This window comes from Engystomops pustulosus, chromosome 2 (assembly GCF_040894005.1).
Source record: "Engystomops pustulosus chromosome 2, aEngPut4.maternal, whole genome shotgun sequence".
Taxonomy (NCBI): Eukaryota; Metazoa; Chordata; class Amphibia; order Anura; family Leptodactylidae; genus Engystomops; species Engystomops pustulosus.
In genome coordinates, this window is record NC_092412.1 from 230,966,709 (window position 1) to 230,991,096 (window position 24,388).

Here is a 24,388-nt window from a genome sequence, read left to right on the forward strand (position 1 = left end):
CTGTCTATGGCGATGGTAGAACTGCCTCTCCTCTAGGTATAGAGGATGTCCCCTGTCTATGGTGATAGTAGAACCGCCTTTCCTCTAGGTGTAGAGGATGCCCCTCGTCTATGACAATGGTAGAACCACCTCTCCTCTAGGTGTAGAGGATGCCCCTCATCTATGGCAATGGTAAAACCACCTTTCCTCTAGGTGTAGAGGATGTCCCCTGTCTATGGTGATGGTAGAGCTGCCTCTCCTCTAGGTGTAGAGGATGCCCCCGTCTATGGTGATGGTAGAACCACCTCTTCTCTAGGTGTAGAGGATGCCCCCTGTCTATGGTGATGGTAGAACCTCCTCTCCTCTAGGTGTAGAGGATGCCCCCTGTCAATGGTGATGGTAGAACCTCCTCTCCTCTAGGTGTAGAGGATGACCCCTGTCAATGGTGATGGTAGAACCTCCTCTCCTCTAGGTGTAGAGGATGCCCCCTGTCAATGGTGATGGTAGAACCTCCTCTCCTCTAGGTGTAGAGGATGCCCCGTGTATATGGTGATGGTAGAACCTCCTCTCCTCTAGATGCAGAGGATGCCCCCTGTCTATGGTGATGGTAGAACCGCCTCTCCTCTAGATGTACAGGATGCCCCCTGTCTATGGTGATGGTAGAACCTCCTCTCCTCTAGGTGTAGAGGATGCCCCCTGTCTATGGTGATGGTAGAACCTCCTCTCATCTCGGTGTGGAGGATACCCCCTTGTCCTGGTCACAGGCATGGGTATAAAAAGATCTTTGGATATAAGCACTTTCTTTTCCTGTAAAGCATTCTAAAACTGGGAGCTTAGGTGCTGCTTAAAGGAGTTGGCCATTTTACCTTATGTTTTTGTAATGTGCATGTAAGTATGGGGGGCAGGGGATTCGGTAATTTACAAATTTACATCTATTAATAGTTCTGCTCTGCTTTCTTGATATGTAAAGTGAAGCCTCCTGTATTGAACCTCCTCAGCCAGACATTTCTGTCCTTAAAATGGCCGCAGATGGAGGGTCATGTGATCTTTATATGCCCATGAACAATCGCCCTGCCAGGACCTTGATCTTACATTCATGAATACTATCATAAGGTACTGGCAGGGAGATTGCTCATGGACAGTTGGAGATCACATGACCCTCTATGTGCAGCCATTTTTTGATCAGGAATCTCTGGCTGATGAGGTAAGCGACAGGAGGCTTCACTTTATATATCAAGAAAGTGGAGCAGAACTAGTAATAGATATAAACTGGCAAATTACCTAATATCCTGCTCTCCAGACTTACACTAATTTTATACAAAACATGAGATAAAGTGGCCAACCCCTCTAACTTGGAACTGTCAGGGACGGTCAGATAACTATTTCTTCTTTAGTTATTTTTCGCCTATTTCTAAATTTTTTGACAATTTTTAAAGCCTGAATGTAAATTTATATTACCTTAAAAATAATATAAAAAATTCTGCACAAAAACTTCACATTCCAAAAAAGTTGAACATAAAAAACAAAGTTACAATCTGATGGTGTAAAAGTATCCTCCTCTCCTCCAGAACATCTCCCAGCACTACTGAAATGCAGGACATTGGAGGGGTTACAAACCAGTCTAGTGTATAATATAAATTATTATAATTAGAAGAGGAAATTGTGGATTGTAGCTCCCGTCCCCTCCTTGTTCTACTTGCAGAACTTTGAAGCATTTGCTGAGTTATGAGATGACAGGCTCTTCCAGGGGATGGATGGATTGTACATGCATTTTCTTCCACTTGCACATTCTTTTTCTTCTTTCTGCAGCCCAGATGACTTTGCTTTTCCCTTTTCTCGTTTGCTCCCTGGTAAACAGAGTGCTGGGTGAATGTGCCTGCTCCATTCTCAGCCCACCTACTACAGGGGAACTCTCCACCCACCTGCACATAAAAGCCAAGTGAATGTTACCAGCAGCTGATCAGAGCACTTTCTCAGTCCCTCACTGTCACATGTCTGCATCATACCTTTCTCTTGGATCTTGCATATCTAAGGTAAGACGATGGCCTCCTTTCCTTGTCTGATACCTACACCCTACATGAGACAACTCATTCAATAAGTGCAAAGTTGTTGTGCAAGTTACTCCATCAAATTCGCACTTTAACATTGGCAATTTTTTTGATATTTTTTTATATTATTGCATTTCATCCAGAGGTAAGATTTGACTTCTTGTCTTAGATATGTGTTTGTTGCTATTGCCTTAGTGTGAATTTCTGAGAAGGTGCAATGAGAAGATGCTACATTCTGCACTTTGATGAGAGGTCAAGTTTCATTGCTGGGGCTGGCGGCAGGTGTATATGAGCTTCCTTAGGGGAAGCAGTGAGTGAAGCTCAGTGATCCTCTCTTTAGGAATATGTAGAATGTCAGTATAGACAGAACGCAGGTGGATAGTAACTCAAGAACTGCTATTCTGCTCCTTCTGGCTGCAAACCATCTGACACTCAAAAACTAGGGCACTGTGTTGTACAGGGAAGCAGTAATCTCTTGGAAAAATCCTGGTTATTTAAAAATAGGAAGCAGAATTATTTTCGCAGATGGGTGAAGGAAAATAAAGTAGAAATAAGGAACCGGATCCTACTGACAAGATGTCTATTTGTGCTGTATTTCTGGATGAAATGTCTATATAATGGTATTGTCTTGCGTAAATGTATGAATGGTATGGTCCAGCGCAAGAATGGGACCAGTGTCTCATTACTCTTCATATTGAACATGTACATAGACATGTATATTACTTATAAGTGGTTTCTGGGAACTAATAAAATCCTGGAATTAAACCCTGGCATTGCCTTGGGTAAATGTATGAATGGTATGGTCCAGCGCAAGTAGGTAAATAGTGTCTTATTTCTCTTTATATTGAACATGTACATAGCCATGTATATTACTTATAAATGGTTTCTGGGAACTAATAAAATCCTGCAATTAAAACCCTGACAGTATAAACATAGGGATTATTATAGTCCCATCACACTTGATTTCTTCAACTGCTTGGAAGTTGTATGAATGTGCTATTAATTTTCTTATAATGGGGATTGCCTAATGTAGAGAACGCTCTTATATCATTCCATTCATTCATTTTGGATGGTCGACGAAGCCAAGTTTCATGGTTGAAGCCAAGTTTAATGGTTGATGATTTCCTTTAAGGGATTGGAGATTGGTTTTTCGCTCCACTTGACTATGAAAAACCTTATTGACGTTGAGTTTGGATCATTAAAAACTTAAGACTTAAGGCATTAAGAAAAGTAGAAGATTAGAAACATCTGTGACTATTTTTGTACTGTAGTTTAGTATAGTTTCTGGACCACTTGTAGTATACTTCTATCGTTGTGTCTTGTCCTGCGGTACATTCAGTTTCAAGGTTTGGACTGAGCCATGAACCATTAGGTGTAGACATCATCTCACCTCATAAGTCCTGAAGCCATAGACATAATTGGGGGACATTTATTAGAAGTGTCTCAGTTGCTCATGGCAATCAATCAGAGCTCAGCTTTCATGTTCCCACTGCTGTTTATAAAATTAAAGCTGAGCTCTGATTGGTTTCCACGGTAAGTTTTACCTCCCATACTTCTGATAAATCTCCCAACTGTATTATGAGAGTAGTTGTGCCACTTTTATAATTGGGTCAAAGTTATCTTATAGATGTTGGTCCCCTGATCCCATGTGTATGACTTACAGTCATAAAAGAAGAGGGAACCCGAATGTAAATATAAAATGGGGCCTCTTCTAGTGCTCTACCACACCCATATCCATATGGGTATTTTCTATGAACCTTGGTTTTACACAATGGATGATGATTGTCTTATTCCTTATGGGGTTAATGTGAACAACCAAGTGGCTAACTATGTTAGTATCATTAACATTAAATAGAAGGAATGGGTACATCCTTGCTTGCCCCTCCTTTATAAATAGGGTTAGGAAACCCGCATTATAGGGACCAGTGTTGGCCACTGACAATCGTGTGTCAATGACTTATAAATGTCCATTGTGGGAAACCTTTAATTCTTGTAGATAGATCATGTTTATTGGCAACATATGAGATAAACACCCAAAAAGGAAAAAAATAAGAACTACCAAAAAAAATTTACTTACCTGATCTAAAAATAAATGTAGATTTTTAACACCTTCTGCTACATACATTGTCCTTAGATGTAACCCCTTCTATGTCTATATTGTCTTTTGATGTAACGCCTCCTCCTTATACATTGTATGTATTATATGTATTTATATACAGGCAGTCCCCGGGTTACATACAAGATAGGGTCTGTAGGTTTGTTCTTAAGTTGAGTTTGTATGTAAGTCGGAACTGTATATTTTATCATTGTAATCCCAGACAGAACTTTTTTGGTCTCTGTGACAATTGGATTTGAAAAATGTTGGGTTGTCATAAGAATCAGGATTAACACTAAAGCTTCATTACAGACACCGGTGATAACTGTTATAGCTGATCATTGTAGCCTAGGACTAAAGTACAATAAATTACCAATATCCAGAGGTCCATTTGTAACTAGGGGTCGTATGTAAGTCGAGTGTTCTTAAGTAGGGGGCCGCCTGTATTGTAGTTTCTGACACTTAGTCAAATCAAAGAAAATCTTTGAAAAAAATGACTTTCCCTTTTGATGTTATCAGATGGTTCTTTGATTTCTTGCATAAACATTGATGTTGCTCTTTCCCTCTTAAGCAGAACTCCTGAGAGTTCTGGCAGTGAGATGGATCTCTGGTTTCTATTAGTATGCTACATTTCTATACAGCATTTATATAACATCCAACTCTTGACATTGAAGTAAAAGCATAACAACATTTCGCTTTGGGGCACCGCAGGCTTGAGTATCTCCCACAAAAGAATAATACAACGGAAATTTCCTACAATATCTGCGCTACAGAACACTGAGATTTCATGGATGTTAAATGAGATTTTGGCTACTGTAACAAATCCCCATCTATCAGCCCATCTGTTATTGATGTTCTCTTCAAATATTGTCATTCCAGTAAGAAACCAACTTTTATATGAGAGGCCTTGTTGATATAGGTATATCATTATCTATTGTATAGGTAAAAAAGGAACATAAAGTCCAGTGTGTGTATAAGGGGAGTGACATTGTTTATGGCCATTATGTTATATGTTATTTTTATTTTCCATTAGTCTCTGTCTACAAATTTGCATTATTCTTAGTACTGATGGCTGGAGATGTAGCTGCTGTGACTCACATTTCCCCCTCCCCTTTTCATACAGCTGCTGTGACTCACACTCCCCCCTCCCCTTTTCATAGAGCTGCTGTGACTCATACTTCCCCCTCCCCTTTTCATAGAGCTGCTGTGACTCACACTTCCCTTCCACTTTTCATAGAGCTGCTGTGGCTCACACTTCCCCCTCCCCTTTTCATAGAGCTGCTGTGACTCACATTTCCCCCTCCCCTTTTCATAGAGCTGTTGTGGCTCACACTTCCCCCTCCCCTTTTCATAGAGCTTCTGTGACTCACACTTCCCCTTTTTATAGAACTGCTGCGACTTACATTTCCCCCTCCCCTTTTCATAGAGCTGCTGTGACTCACACTTCCCCTCCCCTTTTCATAGAGCTGCTGTGACTCACAATTCCCCCCTCCCATTTTCATAGAGCTGCTGTGACTCACATTTGCCCCCCCCCTTTCATAGAGCTGCTGTGACTCACATTTGCCCCCCCCCCCCTTTTCATGGAGCTGCTGTGACTCACTTTTTCCTATCTCCTCTCCATATAATCTAACATCTCTGTAAGTGACCCTCTTTAGTAAGGCAGATAGTCTGTAATAGACTATATTCCCTGTAGCTATAAACTATATTCCCTGTAGCATTTTAGCACCCAGGTCCTAGTGTGTACCTGATGAGATCAAAGGCTTTACTTCAGTTTTATTAGGACAGTGGTCAAGGACCATGCTACATGTTTAGCTTTTAGATACAGGAGCTACAAATTCACTGACACGTTTTTAGTACCAGGAAGATGCTGAAGCTTTTTTTGTTTTTTAAGGTTTTTTCTTTGTAGTGTTTGAGCTAGTGATAAGATTTGAGCATATGGATCGAAACCTGCAGTTTGGGAATCATAATCTCGGACATGTCCTCATGTCTTCAATATCTGTGAATCTATATTCTGATCCATATTCATGGTACAATAAATTATAACATGTATAAATGTCATTTCTTATCATATTTCTTCTTTGTAGGTTCTTTTGAGTTCTCTGGGAAAAGTTGATGTGTAATATGTCACCCGATTAGTCTTATCCATACTCTATATGGAAAAGCAGACATGAAAGCATATGGTTCATTTTTCTCTACTAATAACAGTTAATTTGTGACAGAATAGATTAGAACATAGAAAAGTTCATAAAACCCCTAGATGTTATAGGTGCGCTATAACATGCTGCCTATAGATAGGACATTATGTACAATCGGCTCAGCTCCTCCTGCTCTATAACATGCTGCCTACAGATAGGACATTGGGGGTCATTTACTAAGGGCCCGATTCACGTTTTCCCGACGTGTTACTCGAATATTTCCGATTTGCGCCGATTTCCCCTGAATTTCCCCGGGATTTTGGCGCACGCGATCGGATTGTGGCGCATTGGCGCCGGCATGCATTGTGACGGAAATCGGGGGGCGTGGCCGAACGAAAACCCGACGGATTCGGAAAAACCACCGCATTTCAAACAAAAAATCTGTTGCAGAGCTTGCACTTACCTTCACTCAGCCCGAGCCGGTGAACTCCAGCGCGTTCCGATGCTTTTCAGCGCAGATAGGACATTATGTACAATCTGCTCAGCTCCTCCTGCTCTGTAACATGCTTCCTACAGATAGGACATTATGTACAATCGGCTCAGCTCCTCCTGCTCTATAACATGCTGCCTACAGATAGGATACTGGGGCACATTTACTAAGGGCTTTGCACCAGTTTTCTGATGGACTTTGCACATTCTTTTAGTTGAAAACTGTTTGCACAGGTATTTAAGAAGTGTCTGCGCCACTGTGTTGCTCCCGACCATTATGTGGCGCATTTGTGCTAGCCTCCATGTAGCACAAGTTAGGGGGCGTTCCGGTGCTAAGTGGGACCGAGCACCGTACATGCAAAGTCTGTTGCACGCCCTATGTTAAAAGTGCACCACAAAAAAGTTGGTGAACTCTGTTGGGCCAGTGTGGGGAAGCGGCAGATTAATGATTAAGTATTATACACAGGCAGAGCACTTTTAGTGAAGTCTCCCACTATCCTAGTAAATGTGCCCCATTATGTACAATCTGCACAGCTCCTCCTGCTCTATTACATGCTACCAGCACATATGACACTATGTACAATCTGCTCAGCTGAATCATTAGGCTCCGCTCACTGAGGACAGTCACCCCACTCCACACCACTTTTAACTTGATTTCATCCGGTTAAATGGGGCGTGGTTAAACAGTTATGGGAGGAGTTATGTGAGCCATCGGCTCACTGCAGGGAGCCAACTCCCGTCATTTACATGAAAGAGCCGCTGTTTAGAGCCAGCTTGTTCACAAACGACACATCACTAGTTACTTGTAGATAGCACACTATGTTCAATATGCTTAGTTCCTCCTGCTCTATAACATACTGCATGCAGAAATGACACTATGTTCATTAGTTCCTCCTGCTCTATGACATGCTGTCAGCACATAGCACACCATATACAATCTGAAGTCTTCCTCTACCTCTAGGCAGCCAGAATGTTATCTCTTTGTAAGGATAAGCAAGAAAGTTTAAGCTATATCCAGAAAACCCTTATAAAGATATAATATGACATTTTGAAAGTTTGATCAAATGAAAGGTCAGAACCGCTCACTTATAGGGCCCCTTAGGACAAAATTCCAGAACATCCGGCATACTACCATTCCAATGCATTTTGGATAAGGTTAGTCTCTGATTAAACTGTAACCTTGGTCAGACTAGAAAGCTCACATTTTTGTGTGTGTGTTCTGGATGATAAGAGTTGTAGACTAGGAGTTTTGGCTGCTTTTATGGCTTCCTATAATGGTGTGACATTGAAATCCCTTGTACTTGTGTTTTAGGCCATGCAGAATGTCTTGACACTGACTTTTTCTCTTATTTATGTCCCGGTGAAGTGCTGTACACTCTTTCCCCCTTTGGAAACACTTGCTGCCGCTCGCTAGATTGTGCTATTACACCCTGAGTAAAATATGTCTGCTCGTGGCACCGGAGCTCTGCAGCTTTGCCAGCAATAGCACATTTTTGATACTGTACACTATAGTAAGTCCAACTCCTGTTTAATCCATTTAAGCCAAGAATCTGTAGCTTGTTGCAGGACAGCGCTCACTGCGACTCTTCACAAGTTTTTGGATGCCAATACTAGAAAGGCACATCCTGACGGAACAATGCAGAACTCCACTTGTTCTGTTATTTCATTCTCATTAAAAGTCATCTTAGAAATTTGCTGAAAACACTTTGTGGTTTCCTGCCCTCAGATATTTTAAGGTATGCTACAAAATATTAAGTGTCATACGGCTCTTTGTTGTACCAGAGGCACAAAATTTTTTCCAACACAGACTACATATTTTGGTGTAAAACTGTCCCAAATTCACGGGACCAGTTCCCTTTAAAACAGTGGTTCTTAATCTTGTTTGAGGTACTGAACCCACCAGTTTCATATATAAATTCACTGAACCCTTCTTAGTGATAAATCAAATATGTGTGTGTCTCGACCTCCGTGGCGGAGGCTCTGCCAAACCCCTGAGACCAACTCACCAAACCCTTAGGATTCAAAAGAACCCTGGTTAAGAACCACTGGTTTAAAATTATATAATTGTAGTTGCTTGAGGCTACCACTAGGGGGCAAACAATTAGTGGTAAAAAAGAATAAAGGGGGCTTAGAAATAGGTTAAAATTGGTTAAAATTGACCTTGGAGTTGGCCAAGTGCTCTCTGAAAAGGCCAGGGATTGCAACCTTATTTTAAGTAAACCCGGGACACTTACTCATAGATCCAGGCACTGTGACTGTGGTGATCTTCCTATATTTGTTATCCTTTGCCTCCTTCCTTCTAAAATCAACCTTTAAAGTTATGCTAATGAGCCGGAGGGTGTTAACAGAGCTCCTCCATGATATAGCTGCAGAGGCTGTTACACTGTACAAGGAGTACTTCCCCCTCCTACTGTGTGCTAAAACTTCCTGTTGTGAGATCAGATCAGGCAGAGGGAGGGGAAAGTGCTTAGGGAGGGAGCAGAGAGGTGGTGGAGACAGTATGGAGGAGCACTGGTAACGCCCCCTAATGTCTTCAATCATTAGCATGATTTTAAAAGTGTATTTTTGAAGGAAGGAGGCCATGGATAACAAATATAAGCAGATTACCACAGTTACGGTGCCTGCATCTATGAGTAAGTGCCCCCGGGTTTATTGTGCTTGATTTTGGTAGATTTTCTTTAAATGAATTGGAGAGGCACCAGCAGTTACAGAACATGGCCGCTTCACAGAGTATGGTGCTACCTGCTTCCAAATCTGTGGTCTGTGTTATTCTGGGCATGAACAACTAATCAGTTGAAGGATCGGGTGTCTGTCTCTCACCCACCTCATCATGAGGATAGGCCATCAATATAAAATCCTAGTTAAGACCTGTCAATTAAACTTAACCACACAAACATATCTTTGAAAACTGCTATTATACATAAGTAGAACTATCCCTATTTTGTTCCTCTCCATACCCGTAAAATTCCAAAGTCCGTTTGTAAAATTGTCTCAAGGTTTATGCAAATGAATAAATGTGAGCCCAATCATTGTCTTTCCTTTAAGTCCAGCATATTCATGTTCTTCCAGCTCAGTTGCGCCTCCAGTTTTCTGACTGACAAGGGGAATGCTTTCTGTGTTATTAAACACAGATACCTCATTCCTCCCTCTCTCAGCAATGAGAGAGACATGTGCTGTAACCCACGGAAGAGAAATCAGCTCCCTCATTACCCCCACCCTAAGGAATTCTCTTCTGTGATTCACACACAACCAGCATCTCACTCATTCCTGAGGCAGGAGTGATTGAGGTAGCAGAGCTGAGTTGGTCCAGCTGAAGAGAAAGGGTGTCCTTTGTCAATCAGGAAGCTTTAGGCGTGGCTCAGCAAGAAGAACATGAATATGTACAGATGGTGAGTCCATTTTATGAAAAAAGTGTATAACTTTACAAGCATGGAGATGAAGAATATAGGGATAGTTGTACTGTTGTATTATAGCAGTTTGAAAAGATGTAGTTACTGTAGCAATAGTAATAGATATGTTTTGGGTATATAAAATTTACTACATCTTAAAACTCTATTTAATCCCAGGGTTATCACTATATATTTAATAAGGTTTGGTCTGAATACTACTAAATGATAGCTCTCCTTTGTCACTTTAATTGATATGGTTTGTGTAAGGAAAGGTTATACCATTTTCCTATATACTTTCTTTATCAATTCCTCATGGTTTTCTAGATCTCTGCTTGCTGTAATTCTATTCTTTTATGTTTGCTTCCAGTGGATAGAAATCTGTCCATTGTCGCACAGGTGAACGGCTCGTTACATGACACAGCTCTGATTACTCTCTGTGATACTAACGAGCCGTGCACCTGTGTGACATCACATGACCTTGGACAGATTTCTATGCGGCGGAAGGAAACATAGAAACTTTCTATAGCAGGACAGCAAGCAGAGATGTAGAAAACTGTGTGATATTGATACAGAAAGTATATTGGAAAATTGTATAACTTTTTCTTACACAAACAATATCAATTATTTGCTGAACGTGGAAAACCCCTTTAGAAGTCAACTTTTTATATGGAATGGAGACAACTAATCCACAAATCAAAATCTTTCTCGTCTCGCTTTGGAAAATGTTTTAAAATGGCATCTATCTACTGCTGTCCTGCATTCCAGAGCTTAGGGAGAGGTCATTTAAAAAAAAATCTTTTAAAATTCATGAAACAAGAATATTTTTTTTTTCAGAGGACTAGAGCGGGTTATATTTCCAGGACAACTGGAGCAACATAGGATTGAAACTGAATATTTTAAAAAAATTGGCAAAGCTAGTATGAAGCGAAAATTGGAAAATTAGCTCATCTCTGGAGACAATGGCAATCATAGAGGTCAAGATTAATAAAGGATTCATATTGCCAGAGTAGTTTACCTGAAGAATCTACTCTTTGTCATCAATAATACACAAGGGAACCTAATAGACCACATGGTCCAGAGTATTGTAGAGGCTCATAAGATTGAATGAGCAATAAAGTTTTTAGTTGTTGAATGACCTTATCTTCTCTGCTACATCTGTATACTAGAAATGTCTACATAGGTGTAATACATGCTAAAACATGCTGATAAATATTGAAAGAGAAGTAATATAACCATCATACAGTAGCTGGAGTTCCTTCTCGTCCCCAATTCCTTGAACGAGACTTGTGCTCATAGCTGGAGATATGAATCATTTCTGAAGTATATTTGAAGGATTTAAATTGAGAAAAAGTTAAATTCATCCCTGATCTTCAATAAACCTTTTCTGGATGAAGAACAAAAGGCCAAATAAGGAAGGTTTCACATTTGTTCAGATATCATACATCGCAGTGGAATACTAGGGAAACAACCCAAAAAAGGCAAAATGTATCAACAGGTGATGTAAAAGTTTTTTTTTTTCATCTTCTTTTTTAGTAGTCCTCAGGAAATTGATTTTATCCATCTTATTATTTCATTTATTTCATGAAGAGCAGGTTTACTTGTTGATTCCAATTGTGTTGTAGTATTAATGGGTTAACGCACAAAGCATTTCATTGATTTGGGGTAATATATTGGTAAATACTATACAATAGATCCCTATTTCCAATTACTGCTGAGGATCCACACTGTCACCTGTAGACAGTGTCGGGTTGGCCCATCGGAGTATCAGAGGTTCCTTTGGTGGACCCTGGTTCAACCCAATACTGAACCTAGAGGTTCTACAGAAAGCAACCAAATTTGGAGGCGGCTAGAGTCTATTTACTGGGGGGGAAGTTGAAGAGTGGGCCCTTAGATTAATATTCACTGGTGGGCCCAAGGAACCCCAGTCCGACACTGCTTGCAGTTAGGTCAGATTTGACATCAAGCAAGCAGAGCTATTCTTGCCATTGAAATGTTACCCCTGTGAAGTTCACCAGGAGCCACAGGGATCCGTCTAATGACAAATCTTCGTTATAAATGGCAGTGATAACATCTCAGAGGTCAAACGTAGGATGGATAGCACCAGTTAGTTTACGACAAACCTAGACCTTAGACCTGAGCTGCCACATTACCATATGGAGGTAGTTTTTGCCTGGTGATAGATAAGGCAATTGAAGTGAAGTAAAGTAGTTGCTTCTAAAAATATAACCTCTCCTCTTTAAAGGGAGTGTGACATTAGTGTCATCAAGAACTAAGAACACTGGGGCAGATTTACTTACCCGGTCCATTCGCGATCCAGCGGCATGTTCTCTGCGGTGGATTCGGGTCCGGCAGGGATTCATTAAGGTAGTTCCTCCGACGTCCACCAGGTGGCGCTGCTGCGCTGAAGAGCATCGGAACGCACTCAAGTTCACCGGCCTATTCCAAATGAAGGTAAGTGCAAGCTCCGCGACACTTTTTTTTTTAAATGCGGCTTTTTTTCCGAATCCGTCAGGTTTTCGTTCGGCCACGCCCCCCCCCCCCCCATTTCTGTCCCGTGCATGCCAGCGCCGATGCGCCACAATCCGATCGCGTGCGCCAAAATCCAAGGCAATTCAGGGGAAATATGCGCAAATCGGAAATATTCGGGTAACACGTCGGGAAAACGCAAATCGGGCCCTTAGTAAATGACCCCCACTGTGTCCACATCTTTATGATCAGAAAAATGTGATAAATTTTTCAGAAAATCAACTTTGAAGAGGTGTGCAAATTGGCATTTTTGTGCATACCGGCCGTGTCCTTGATTCCAAAACTTCCCTCTTTACACCATACTTCTCTTATAACGCCAAAGACGTCCTGCAAGACGTCCCACTTTGAGAGTTATTTCTCATCGCCTTTCAAACGGATGTGCCTCTTGCGCCTTATTTATTGTGTCGGAGCCACAACTTTGGTAGTCTTCTGACACTCACAACTTTTTTTGGGCACAATATTGTATCGATGCTTGAGAATCCAACACTTTTCCAGCATTTTTACAGTTCTACAATTTTTGGTGCACAAATAGCGCTGCTAAAAGCTGGTCTAGGGAGTTCTACGTCACCTTCATGAATGTGGAGATAGTTCTTAACTTTTTTGGTTCGTGCGCCAAATCATTAATCCCTTGCACCACAAACTTATATTACACTGAAAATTATAGCATCTTTCCAGCGCCACCCTGCACCAAAATTGATAAATGCCCCACACTGTGCACTTTACATTTGGGAAATTTGGTGTAGAGACTGTCTGATATAACAGCAATGTATGCGTTTAAATGCAGGACTTCTTGGGCTATACCATACTGTATAATGAGAAAGGGTGTAATTGGGGAGGAGGGATAAGGGACAATTTTCATACCACGTCAAATGTTTTTTTTTTTTTTTTTAAATAAAACAGCTTTACATTTCCAGAATAGAAATCTATGACCGCAAAGTGAGCAGGTGGCCCTTTAACATGGTGCCAATATTTGCACATCACTTAAACTGATTGAAGACTCCTTTTAAATTAGAACAATCAATCCAGTCTAAGGCTATATTCACACTGCCGCACGTACCGTAGCATGGCAGGCACACGGCAGCGTGCGGGGAGAGGAGGAGGAGGTGAGCACTGCTCACCACCGCCCCTCTCCATAGGGATGTATGGTGCACGGCGCCGTAATACGGGAAAAGATAGGACATGTCCTATCATTTTCCCGGGTACGGAGCGGTACGGTGCCGCACATGTGCAGTCCCCCTTGCGGCAATGTGAATGTAGCCTTAGGCTGTATTCACACGACCCTCAGGGGGATGTATATATGGACGCAAGCTTGCAGATGTACATATGTCCCCCAAAGACGGCAATGGGTGCATGGAGCAATATGGTGCCGCACACGTGCAGCACCATACCGCTCCGTACAAGGGGAAAAGATCGGACATGTTCTAACTGGCTGGACATGTCCAAGTATTTGTATCACAAAATGTCCAGCTTTTGAAGTCATAATGATTTTGAGCAAAACATCTCTATGTTTGACCACCCAGTGGTTGTATTGTGCGTTGCAACCTTCAAGGGCCTTGTTCGCATCTTGCAGTATTTTATGGAATTGATTTATTCAGCGTCTGAATTCCTGAAGTAAATTAGAGCTAAGTTATAGAAGGATAGTAACGTTTCCATAAAATTAGAGGTTTTGGACCTACAGATTGACATTTAGTGAACAGTATTCTAATAATACCTGTTGCTGCCAATAGTAACAGTCAATATGAAATGTATTTTCTAGTTATTTATTACCACTTTGAAGTTATATCCATATTTTACTTCTTCGAATCCAAGGCGTTAAATATTTGCTAACCTCCCTGACCTTTAAGACCTGTCCCCATAAAGCATTTTACTTGATAAAGCTTTCGTCAAAGAGCCATTTTCAAAGGTGCAGAATTTGAAACTCTGGTGTGGTCTTCCAGCAGATGTACTGTCTGGGGAGTCAATTTCCTCTGGAATTTTGCAGTTAAGCTCCTACATCTGCCGTGTGTGAATTTGGAACCTTCCTTGACCACAAGTCCACAGATACTAGTATGTGAGAAATGAAAGTATTGTCCCAGTGCGTGAGTCAGATGCCAACTTTACAAACTACTCTTTTTCTTACATTTAAAAATGGTTTTATTCGCTTAAGAGTCTAGGATAACATTTGTTTAAACCTAAAAATAGATTATAACGCCTTCTAGTAACATACGCCTCAAAGGATCAGGGGATTTTTTTAATGTCTAATCTAGAACAAACAGATTACATTTATTTACTGTAAAGGTCCATTTATCCAGAAACTATCAATTTTCTTCACTTTTGGACAATCCTAAAATTGAATGTAAAACTCACTTGTACGCTGTAGTTCAGGAAGGAAGCTCCGAAAAATACATTAGTACAAAATCTCATCCTGTAACATTTTTTTAATCCCAAGGATTTCCTTATAGATTATCCCAGTTTAGTCTTCAGTTTATGGTTTTGAGGGATGTAACTTGCATTACGTTGGAGAGCCAGATGAATTATAACTGGATGCCAGATTTCTACATATCTGCTTTATCTTCTAGTGTGTCAGGGAATTTTTCCTTATCCCATCTTGGAAAAGGTATTTGCATATTTTGCCGAATCCAGTTTTAAAATGACTAGAGTTGATTTTTTTCTTTAGTTACAGCAAAGCTCTAAAAGTTTCTTTATACTGTACAAATATCTGTTGGCTGAATTCTTGCTCAGTTGTCAACTTGTCCTCCTTAAAGGACATCTACTATCAAGGGTTGTAAACCAAGCACAGTGACATACTTGAACCCTCTCTGGCAGGATGCACTCTTCTTTAAGCTTCCTATGATCTTGTTTTTAAGAATAAAGGGCTTTAAAAATTATTCGAATAAGCCTAAGGGGGCTCCAGGTTTCATTAACACAGAGCCCCTTAGGCCCATTTACATAATTTGACATTTGAAATTTTTCTTGTAAAAAACCAGGGCAAAAGAAGAGCAGATACTGCCTCTGGGGGTAAACACCAGTATGTGCGTGTGCTGGCTTTATAATCCTTGATCCTGGTGTACAAAGCTGTTGTGAGCTGCACGCTGAAGACTGTGGTAAGGGAGATTGAACGAGGCTACTGGAGCGGGAAGCAGCCATAGCTCCCACTCTACGGCACGGCTACTCCACCCCCAGTAGCCTCTTAAGAAAATTTGCATATAAATCACATTAAAGTTTTATGAAGTTCTGGGGCACAAAGAGTTTTATAATAAAAAGCATTAGGCTAGACTACATTACAGTAACCTGCCACCGGATCTATCTTAGTAGGCAGATCCATGATGGTAGGTTTCCTTTAATGTATATATTTGATTCACTGGTGCTCTGATATTAATTAGATGCTTTATTAAAGCCATGATATATTTGGTATCTTTGTAGTTGACTTCAGTTTATGTTCAAGGGGATGACAATCCATTAGTGTTCAAACTTCTTGGTAACTGTTTGCTAGCCTACAGATAGGGGAAATAAAAGGCAATATCCCCCTGGTCCAACCATCGGGTCCACTCATCTCTATTGGTGACTACAACATTCAAATTATCTGCGAGTACTAACAACATCTCAAGACACCTGCTAAATATCTGCAGAACTGGTTGGTATCTTCTGAAGATAATAAGTAGAAGTCTATCACAAGACAGAAACGAAACAAAAAACCTTTAAGTGGGTAGAATAACACAGGGAAATAAAAAACAATACAATATCAGCCAAAGTTCTCAGACAAAATTTTTAAATGTCCCTTACGTTGATGTGGAATGTTGGTGGAGGAACATTGTGTGATAAGATGAGAGAAGTCTGGAACATTTGGATATATATGAATAAATATGAGAAAATACAGAAGCTCGTGCCAGCAGTGGGACAGATTTACTGCAGCCGTACAAACAGCTCAACTAAGAGATGAAGACTTATCCAATGCTACGAGGAGCTACATATCCCATTCATTAGATGAGGTTCCCATTGTACATACATATCACAGTATCATAGTTTATGCGGTTGAAAAAAGACAAATGTCCATCAAGTTCAACCAAGGAAGGGAAGAGATTTAGGGGAAACTATTCAATATAACATAACTGTCAATGTTATTTAGATGTAGAAAGGCATCTAGACCCTCCTTGAAGCTCTCTGCTGTCCCTGCTGTGACCAGCGCCTGAGGCAGGCTATTCCACAGATTGACTGTTCTCATGGTAAAAAAGCCCTGTCGCCTCCGGTGATTAAACCTTGATTTCTCCAGACGGAGACAGCGCACCCTCGTCTTTTGATTTGATTTAATCTTAAACAACTTACCACCATATTTTTTGTATGGACCATTCATATATTTATATACACTCACTGGCCACTTTATTAGGTACACCATGCTAGTAACGGGTTGGACCCCCTTTTGCCTTCAGAACTGCCTCAATTCTTCGTGGCATAGATTCAACAAGTTGCTGGAAGCATTCCTCAGAGATTTTGGTCCATATTGACATGATGGCATCACACAGTTGCCGCAGATTTGTCGGCTGCACATCCATGATGCGAATCTCCCGTTCTACCACATCCCAAAGATGCTCTATTGGATTGAGATCTGGTGACTGTGGAGGCCATTTGAGTACAGTGACCTCATTGTCATGTTCAAGAAACCAGTCTGAGATGATTCCAGCTTTATGACATGGCGCATTATCCTGCTGAAAGTAGCCATCAGATGTTGGGCACATTGTGGTCATAAAGGGATGGACATGGTGAGCAACAATACTCAGGTAGGCTGTGGCGTTGCAACGATGCTCAATTGGTACCAAGGGGCCCAAAGAGTGCCAAGAATATATTCCCCACACCATGACACCACCACCAGCAGCCTAAACCGTTGATACAAGGCAGGATGGATCCATGCTTTCATGTTGTTGATGCCAAATTCTGACCCTACCATCCGAATGTCGCAGCAGAAATCGAGACTCATCAGACCAGGCAACGTTTTTCCAATCTTCTACTGTCCAATTTCGATGAGCTTGTGCAAATTGTAGCCTCAGTTTCCTGTTCTTAGCTGAAAGGAGTGGCACCCGGTGTGGTCTTCTGCTGCTGTAGCCCATCTGCCTCAAACTTCGACGTACTGTGCATTCAGAGATGCTCTTCTGCCTACCTTGGTTGTAACGGGTGGCGATTTGAGTCACTGTTGCCTTTCTATCATCTCGAACCAGTCTGCCCATTCTCCTCTGACCTCTGGCATCAACAAGGCATTTCTGCCCACAGAACTGCCGCTTACTGGATGTTTTTTCTTTTTTGGACCATTCTCTGTAAACCCTAGAGATGGTTGTGCGTGAAAATCCCAGTAGATCAGCAGTTTCTGAAATACTCAGACCAGCCCTTCTGGCACCAACAACCATGCCACGTTCAAAGGCCTCAAATCACCTTTCTTCCCCATACTGATGCTCGGTTTGAACTGCAGGAAATTGTCTTGACCATGTCTACATGCCTAAATGCACTGAGTTGCCGCCATGTGATTGGCTGATTAGAAATTAAGTGTTAACGAGCAGTTGGACAGGTGTACCTAATAAAGTGGCCGGTGAGTGTAAATTAATCATGTCCCCTCGTAGTCGTCTCTTTTCCAGACTAAATAAATCTAATTGTTTTAATCTTTCTTCATAACTAAGACCCTGCATACCCCTTATCATTTTTGTGGCTCTACGTTGAACCCTCTCCAGCTCCAGGGCATCCTTTTTTATGGACCAGAGCCCAGAATTGGACAGCATATTCCAGTCCATTCTGTAGAGTAAAGGGGTATTTCACTAGGATATGCTACCAAGGTCAGATTAGTGGATGTGTGACTGATGGGCCTACCGGATGTATACACAGCCCATTATACTCAATTTGGTACAGTCCTTTAATACTAGTCTAAAATTAATTTCTAGTCATTAGAATCTATGCAGCAGTTACAATGTATAGAAGAGATTTGGTCAAATTTTATCAATTTTTCCAAAGTAAAATATAAAAAGATAATCTAAAGATGTTATAATTATTGGTATTCAATATCTAAATGTGTTAGGTCACCTCTACAGCTACAACCTCCAACTTTGAAAAAATGGTAGAAGAAGGGTCAAACATTTTTGTAGGATTGGCAAAAACTAGCACTTTTCTTTACGCTACATTTTAATGAACTCTCTCCACTAATACAGTACACACTGAAAGGTAGTCTACTGCATATCATAAACCCCATGATTGATTGATGATAGTCCAGGCCACTCCATATGTAACCTTTTGAAGAAAGAATAAATGACCGAGTTTTCCCCTACTTTTGGCAAGTTCTGAAAACATTGTATTTCCCTCGTTCCAAAGGGCGGCTCCATTATTTCGGTGAAAGTTCTTTGCTAAATCATATTAACAAAATAGATGTACTTGGTTGTGGTTTTGGAAAGCTTTACTAAGAAGTTGACATTAAAAGCGGGATTAAGGCAGAAATGTAAACCATTTTTGTATGAACATTGATGAGTGAGGAATGCAGCGCGGAGCCAGATGTCAGCATCCACTTCTTGAGTTGGGAATGACAAAGTACTTCTGGATCCCTGCTACAGATCCTTCTAAGTTAGAGGAACATACTGATTAAAGGATATTTATATAGCAATCTTGATCAACTACTGCAAACCACTTAAAGCAATTTATATAGAAAGGGAAACTAATCCTTAATATGACACAATGTCCATGAATCTAGGAACTATACATCTGAAGATCCAATCATCTGAATTGACACTCCCCCTGCAGCTTCTAAGCTTGAAAAATATGACTTTTATCTGCTCATTTTCATATGACTTTGAAGGGCATTTTTTATAGGACGAGATTTCACTCAAAAACGAGAAAGGGACATTTCATAACCTGCCTAAGGGGGTAGTAGTTTAATAGGGTAAAATGTGGTCCATTTAAGAGTCTGTGAGTAGTCCTAATCTATTATTCATATCTGTAAATACTAATATAACTATGGTCACTTAATAGAACCACCTACTGAACATTTAAAGGGAATTTGTGACCACATTTTCACAAATACGGCTAATTACGAGAGGCTCACACCCTTCTTTTAGTTAAAAATTGATTCCCTTTCACCCTCATAAATCAGCTTTATGTTATATTTCCTGACATCAGATGGGTAGTGTCCTGCTCGGACAATCCCTCCCATCAACTCCATCACATGCCTCTTCTAAGTATTCAGCACTTCATGTCATGTGACCAAGGTGATGTCATCTAAGGTCCTGTTACATCTGCAACATCTAACCCATGTATGTATCTGGTCACATGAAATCCCAGCATGTCTCCATGCAGGATGGGGAGGTGTAGAAGTCCATGAAGGCATGGAAAGGAGTCGAAATCCATAGAGACATGCTGTGATTTCATGTGATCAGATACATACATGGGGTAGACGTTGCAGATGTAACTGGTGCTTAAATGACATCACCCTGCGCAAAGAGTAACAGAGCTCTCTCTCTCACTGTTCCATACAGCAGCATGCCCTAGCACTGAGACCTATCAATCAGGAACAAGAAGGCAGAGCAATGCAATAACCAATGAATATGCAGGGCCTCATTGGACTCGCTTAGTGTCATTGGACTCAGTTTACAAACTGATTTTTAAACATTGCAGCAGATCCTGCAAGAGGGGGCACACACCAGTATGTCACTATGCTTGGTTTACAACCCTTCATCCTAGTGGTAGATGTCCTATAAGCTATGTAGGTTGATGAAGTGCTTCGCCGTTTATAAAATGATTATTTGCTTTGTCCAATAAAATCTGAAACAATCTAGAAAGATTTGTTTTCAGCAGCGGGAAGTACACCAGATTGTCATTTTCAGATCACTCGATGATTTGGAAGAGTTTGTGCCAGTCAAAATAACTTGCACATGGTACGTGTCTGAGAAAGGATAGTAAAGTGGGTGTAATTTAGATTCCCAGACTATTTTATAACATTCACAATCTACATAAGCCAATTTTTTTTTTTTTAATAAAACGTTTTCATGTGTTTTAATTTTTTTCTAGACTCCAGGGATACTTTTACTTTCTTCTCTGAATTGTGATTTGCATGAATGTGCTGTATGTAAAGAATAACCTTACCCTTGCTTCTTCTACACTTTCATGGTAATTTAATTTACATATGGATTTTGTTTGGGCACAGATTTTTATGCAGAATATCCATTGTAGTAATGTGTCGGTAATACAGAACCACCAAAGTATAGAAAACACTCAAGGGCATGATGACGATGTTGTTAGCACAGATCCAATCTGGTTTTCCTTCAATTTGAAATTCAATTGACAAATTCACAAGCAAATCTACCTAAAACATATAAAACATTATGATGTAGGTTCATTTCACCTGTCCACAAAAAATGCCCTGGTGTAATTACTTATCTGTAATATGGACACCAGCTTACATCCCATGGCGGTACACCCAGTGTAAAATTCAGAGTTCCTTATTTTCTATCTTTTTTATTTTACTATATGGTTTCCATAAAACATTGTTTATTTGATACACCAGAAAAGAGAGCAAAACTGCAGCTGCATATCCCCCCTCTCCCTATCTTGTTATCTACAATTTATTATATAATGATATCATAGCAGTTAAAATGTTTTAGGAGCAGGTGGTTTCTGGAAAGGCAGGCTGGGATAAAGGGCTTTTTGAAGGGAACCCGAAGAAGCTACTATCTCCCCAAATGGGTGAAATAACTACTGAACCAATCAACAATCCATACTGGTAAAGACATCAAACCATAAGTTATGCTATGAGTAATAATGAGAAATGATACAGGAAAAAAAGTATTGAACACACGAAGAAGGAGCGGTGTAAACAACTATGGAAAATCAGGACACCACTAAAAATATTTCAGTAATTAGAAAGCAATCCTGATAGTTAGTGAAAAATAGTATCAGCTGGTTTACTTGATGTACTATAAAAGGTTGTCTCATTACTAAGGCGCCACAAAAGAAGATCAGCGAGCATTCTCAAGACCTTCACAAACTAATTGTTGAAAAACATACTGATGACATTGATTAGACCCTCCACAACCCTCAAGATTTTAGACAGAGGAGTGAAAAGAATTATCAGAAGAGTTGTCCTAGAGCCAAGGTCCACTTGTGGAGAGCTACAGAAAGATCTGGAACCAGCAGGTCCAGTATGGTCTCTATGCACACTCTACACGCCAGACTCCATTGCTGAACGAAAAACATGTTCAAGCGCATTTAAAGTATTCCCAACGAAATTTTAACAAACCTGTGAGAATATAATATAATCAGATGAGACCAGAAGTGAACTCTTCGGATGCTATAATACATAGCATGTTTGAAAACCAAAAGGATCTGTATTTCTCCCCCTAAATGCCATAATAAAAGTGAAGTTTAGAGGTAGGAACATCATGGGGCGGGGCTGTTTTTTAGCACATGGCACCAATTTCATATAATTGAAGGAAAGATGAATGGACAAATGTGGCAAGACATTCTTGATATAAATCTGCTGACATCTACAAAGAAGATGAAACAGTGGTGGGCATTTCATCAAGACAATAATGTCAAAATACACTGACAAGAAAACTTTCAGAGAAAGCGTCCAGTATGGCCTAGCCAATCACCTAACTAGAAAGTTCATAGAAGGAGCAGATGGAACCCTCAGGATCTAAACGTTTGAGTTGATGAATGGGCCAAAATCCCACCTGAGCAATGTGACTAGTTCCTCCTTACATGAGGCACGTTGAAGCTGTCATCACCATCAAAGGCTTTTGTACGAAGTATTAAACAAATGACAGTAGGCGTGTTCAATACTTTTTCGATGTGTGGTATATCATTATAATACACAACTTACTGAATGGACATCTATGGTTTGATTTCTTTGTGTGGACTGGATGGATTGTTACAGACCTACGGTGAGAATTTCATTCTCATTCTCACTCCTTTCTACCAGTTAGATACTGCAGCTTAACCCAGCTTGGAGGGTTTTTTAATAGAGGCTTCAGCCTCTTGAAGTGGTGGCGGATTGGGGCAAATAATCGCAAGTGCTAGCAATAAGCTACTGACATGGCGCAGAGGCTCTGATAAATATGCCCCCATGGAGTCTGTTGGATTAGACGTGATGATGATATCTTGTATAACAATAAGCTACTAATATATAAGTGTTCCTGATTCATACATGTCACCTAAAGGAAATCTACCATTTTAATGCATTGTGAACCAAATTTACCTTGAGAATGCTGTAGCTACACTGATGCAGAAACATACCTTGTTTAATCCCTGAACCAATTGGTTTTGCTCAAAAAACAATTATGAAATTCGGGACCTTGGAAAAGCTGGGTGCAGGCTGGCTGCTGTACATAAACACAGCTCCAGTGTACGTGGAAGCAATATGTTTATGTGCAGCAGCCAGCCTGCACCCAGCTTTCCCAAGGTCATAAATTTTATAATTGTTTTTTTTCCGCAAAACCACTGAGTTCAGAGATTAGACAAAATGGAGCAGATTTACTTACCCGGTCCATTCGTGATCCAGCGGCGCGTTCTCTGCGCTGGATTCAGGTCCGGCAGGGATTCACTAAGGTAGTTCCTCCGCTGTCCACCAGGTGGCGCTGCTGCGCTGAAAAGCATCGGAACGCACTGGAGTTCACCGAGCCGGGCTGAGTGAAGGTAAGTGCAAGCTCCGCGACAGATGTTTTGTTTTAAATGCGGAGGTTTTTCCGAATCCGTCGGGTTTTCGTTCGGCCACGCCCCCGATTTCCGTTGCGTGCATGCCAGCGCCGATGCGCCACAATCCGATCGTGTGCGTCAAAATCCCGGGGCAATTCAGGGGAAAACGGCGGAAATCGGAAATATTCGGGTAACACGTCGGGAAACCGCGAATCGGGCCCTTAGTAAATGACCCCCAATATGTTTCTGCATCAGTGTGGCTACAGCATTTGCAAGGTATGTTTGGTTCATAATGTATAAAAGCAAATGGTAGATTTCCTTTAAGACGCTAATATACAGTGCATACAAGGAACAGAACTCCTTTAGTGAGCCCTCCTGGAAATCCCATCCTTCTTATTATACTTCCACATCCTTTGCCTTGTCATGAACTGTTCTGCTAGACATCAAAGTAAGAAGCATTCCGGGCGGAAGGTATGATCCAGTCCAGCAATCTATGATGTTACACTTCCTGTGATTAGGAAATGAGCGAGGTGAATGTGCCAAGGTATTCGGAGAATGCAGCGAGTATGACATTTATAGTCAGACACTTTTTGTCTCATTGATCATAGGGCTGGTATTTTTAACTCAAGCAAAGAATGCATATACTAGAATCCCAGACATGGCATTTATCATGACATTTAAGCCTCTGTAATTGGCTATGAATGTGACACAACACAATATTCCATTTTATATCACTGGACACTTTCCCTTTTTTTAAAAAAAAAAAATCTTTTTCCCATGATGTTAAGCAATTTTTCTATAAGCAGTGACAGATCTACCCATAGTACAAACAGCAGCTGATCAAGGAACAAATGTGAAGCATGATACTGACCTACAACCTACCTAAGTGCTTGAAACTGTATTGGCCTCTAGATGTTGCCAATTTAGTTTAAAGCAATGACGGATCAGAGAGCAATAGATTCTCTTCTATCATTAAGAGAGATCTACACAACCCATAATTGATTGGAGCCCCAGAGGTCACGGGTCACAGAGTGGTGGGTAGCAACTGATCAAGGAACAAGGGTGATGAAGGATGCTGAATTCTCCTCAAGC

The 24,388-nt window shown here is 40.8% G+C and overlaps 1 protein-coding gene across 2 annotated transcripts in view; it reads left to right on the top strand.

The window, feature by feature from the left end:
- Positions 1 to 1,746: 1,746 nt before the first annotated feature.
- COL8A1 (collagen type VIII alpha 1 chain) overlaps positions 1,747 to 24,388 on the top strand; it is a 55,679-nt gene continuing 33,037 nt past the window's right edge. Inside the window, exon 1 of one of the 2 annotated variants that reach the window (XM_072138493.1) lies at positions 1,747 to 2,012. In XM_072138493.1, the coding sequence (XP_071994594.1) occupies positions 1,923 to 2,012 (90 nt within the window). In that variant the 5' untranslated portion in view covers positions 1,747 to 1,922. The remainder of the gene's footprint in view (positions 2,013 to 24,388) is intronic. The other variant, XM_072138491.1, reaches the window with a different exon arrangement.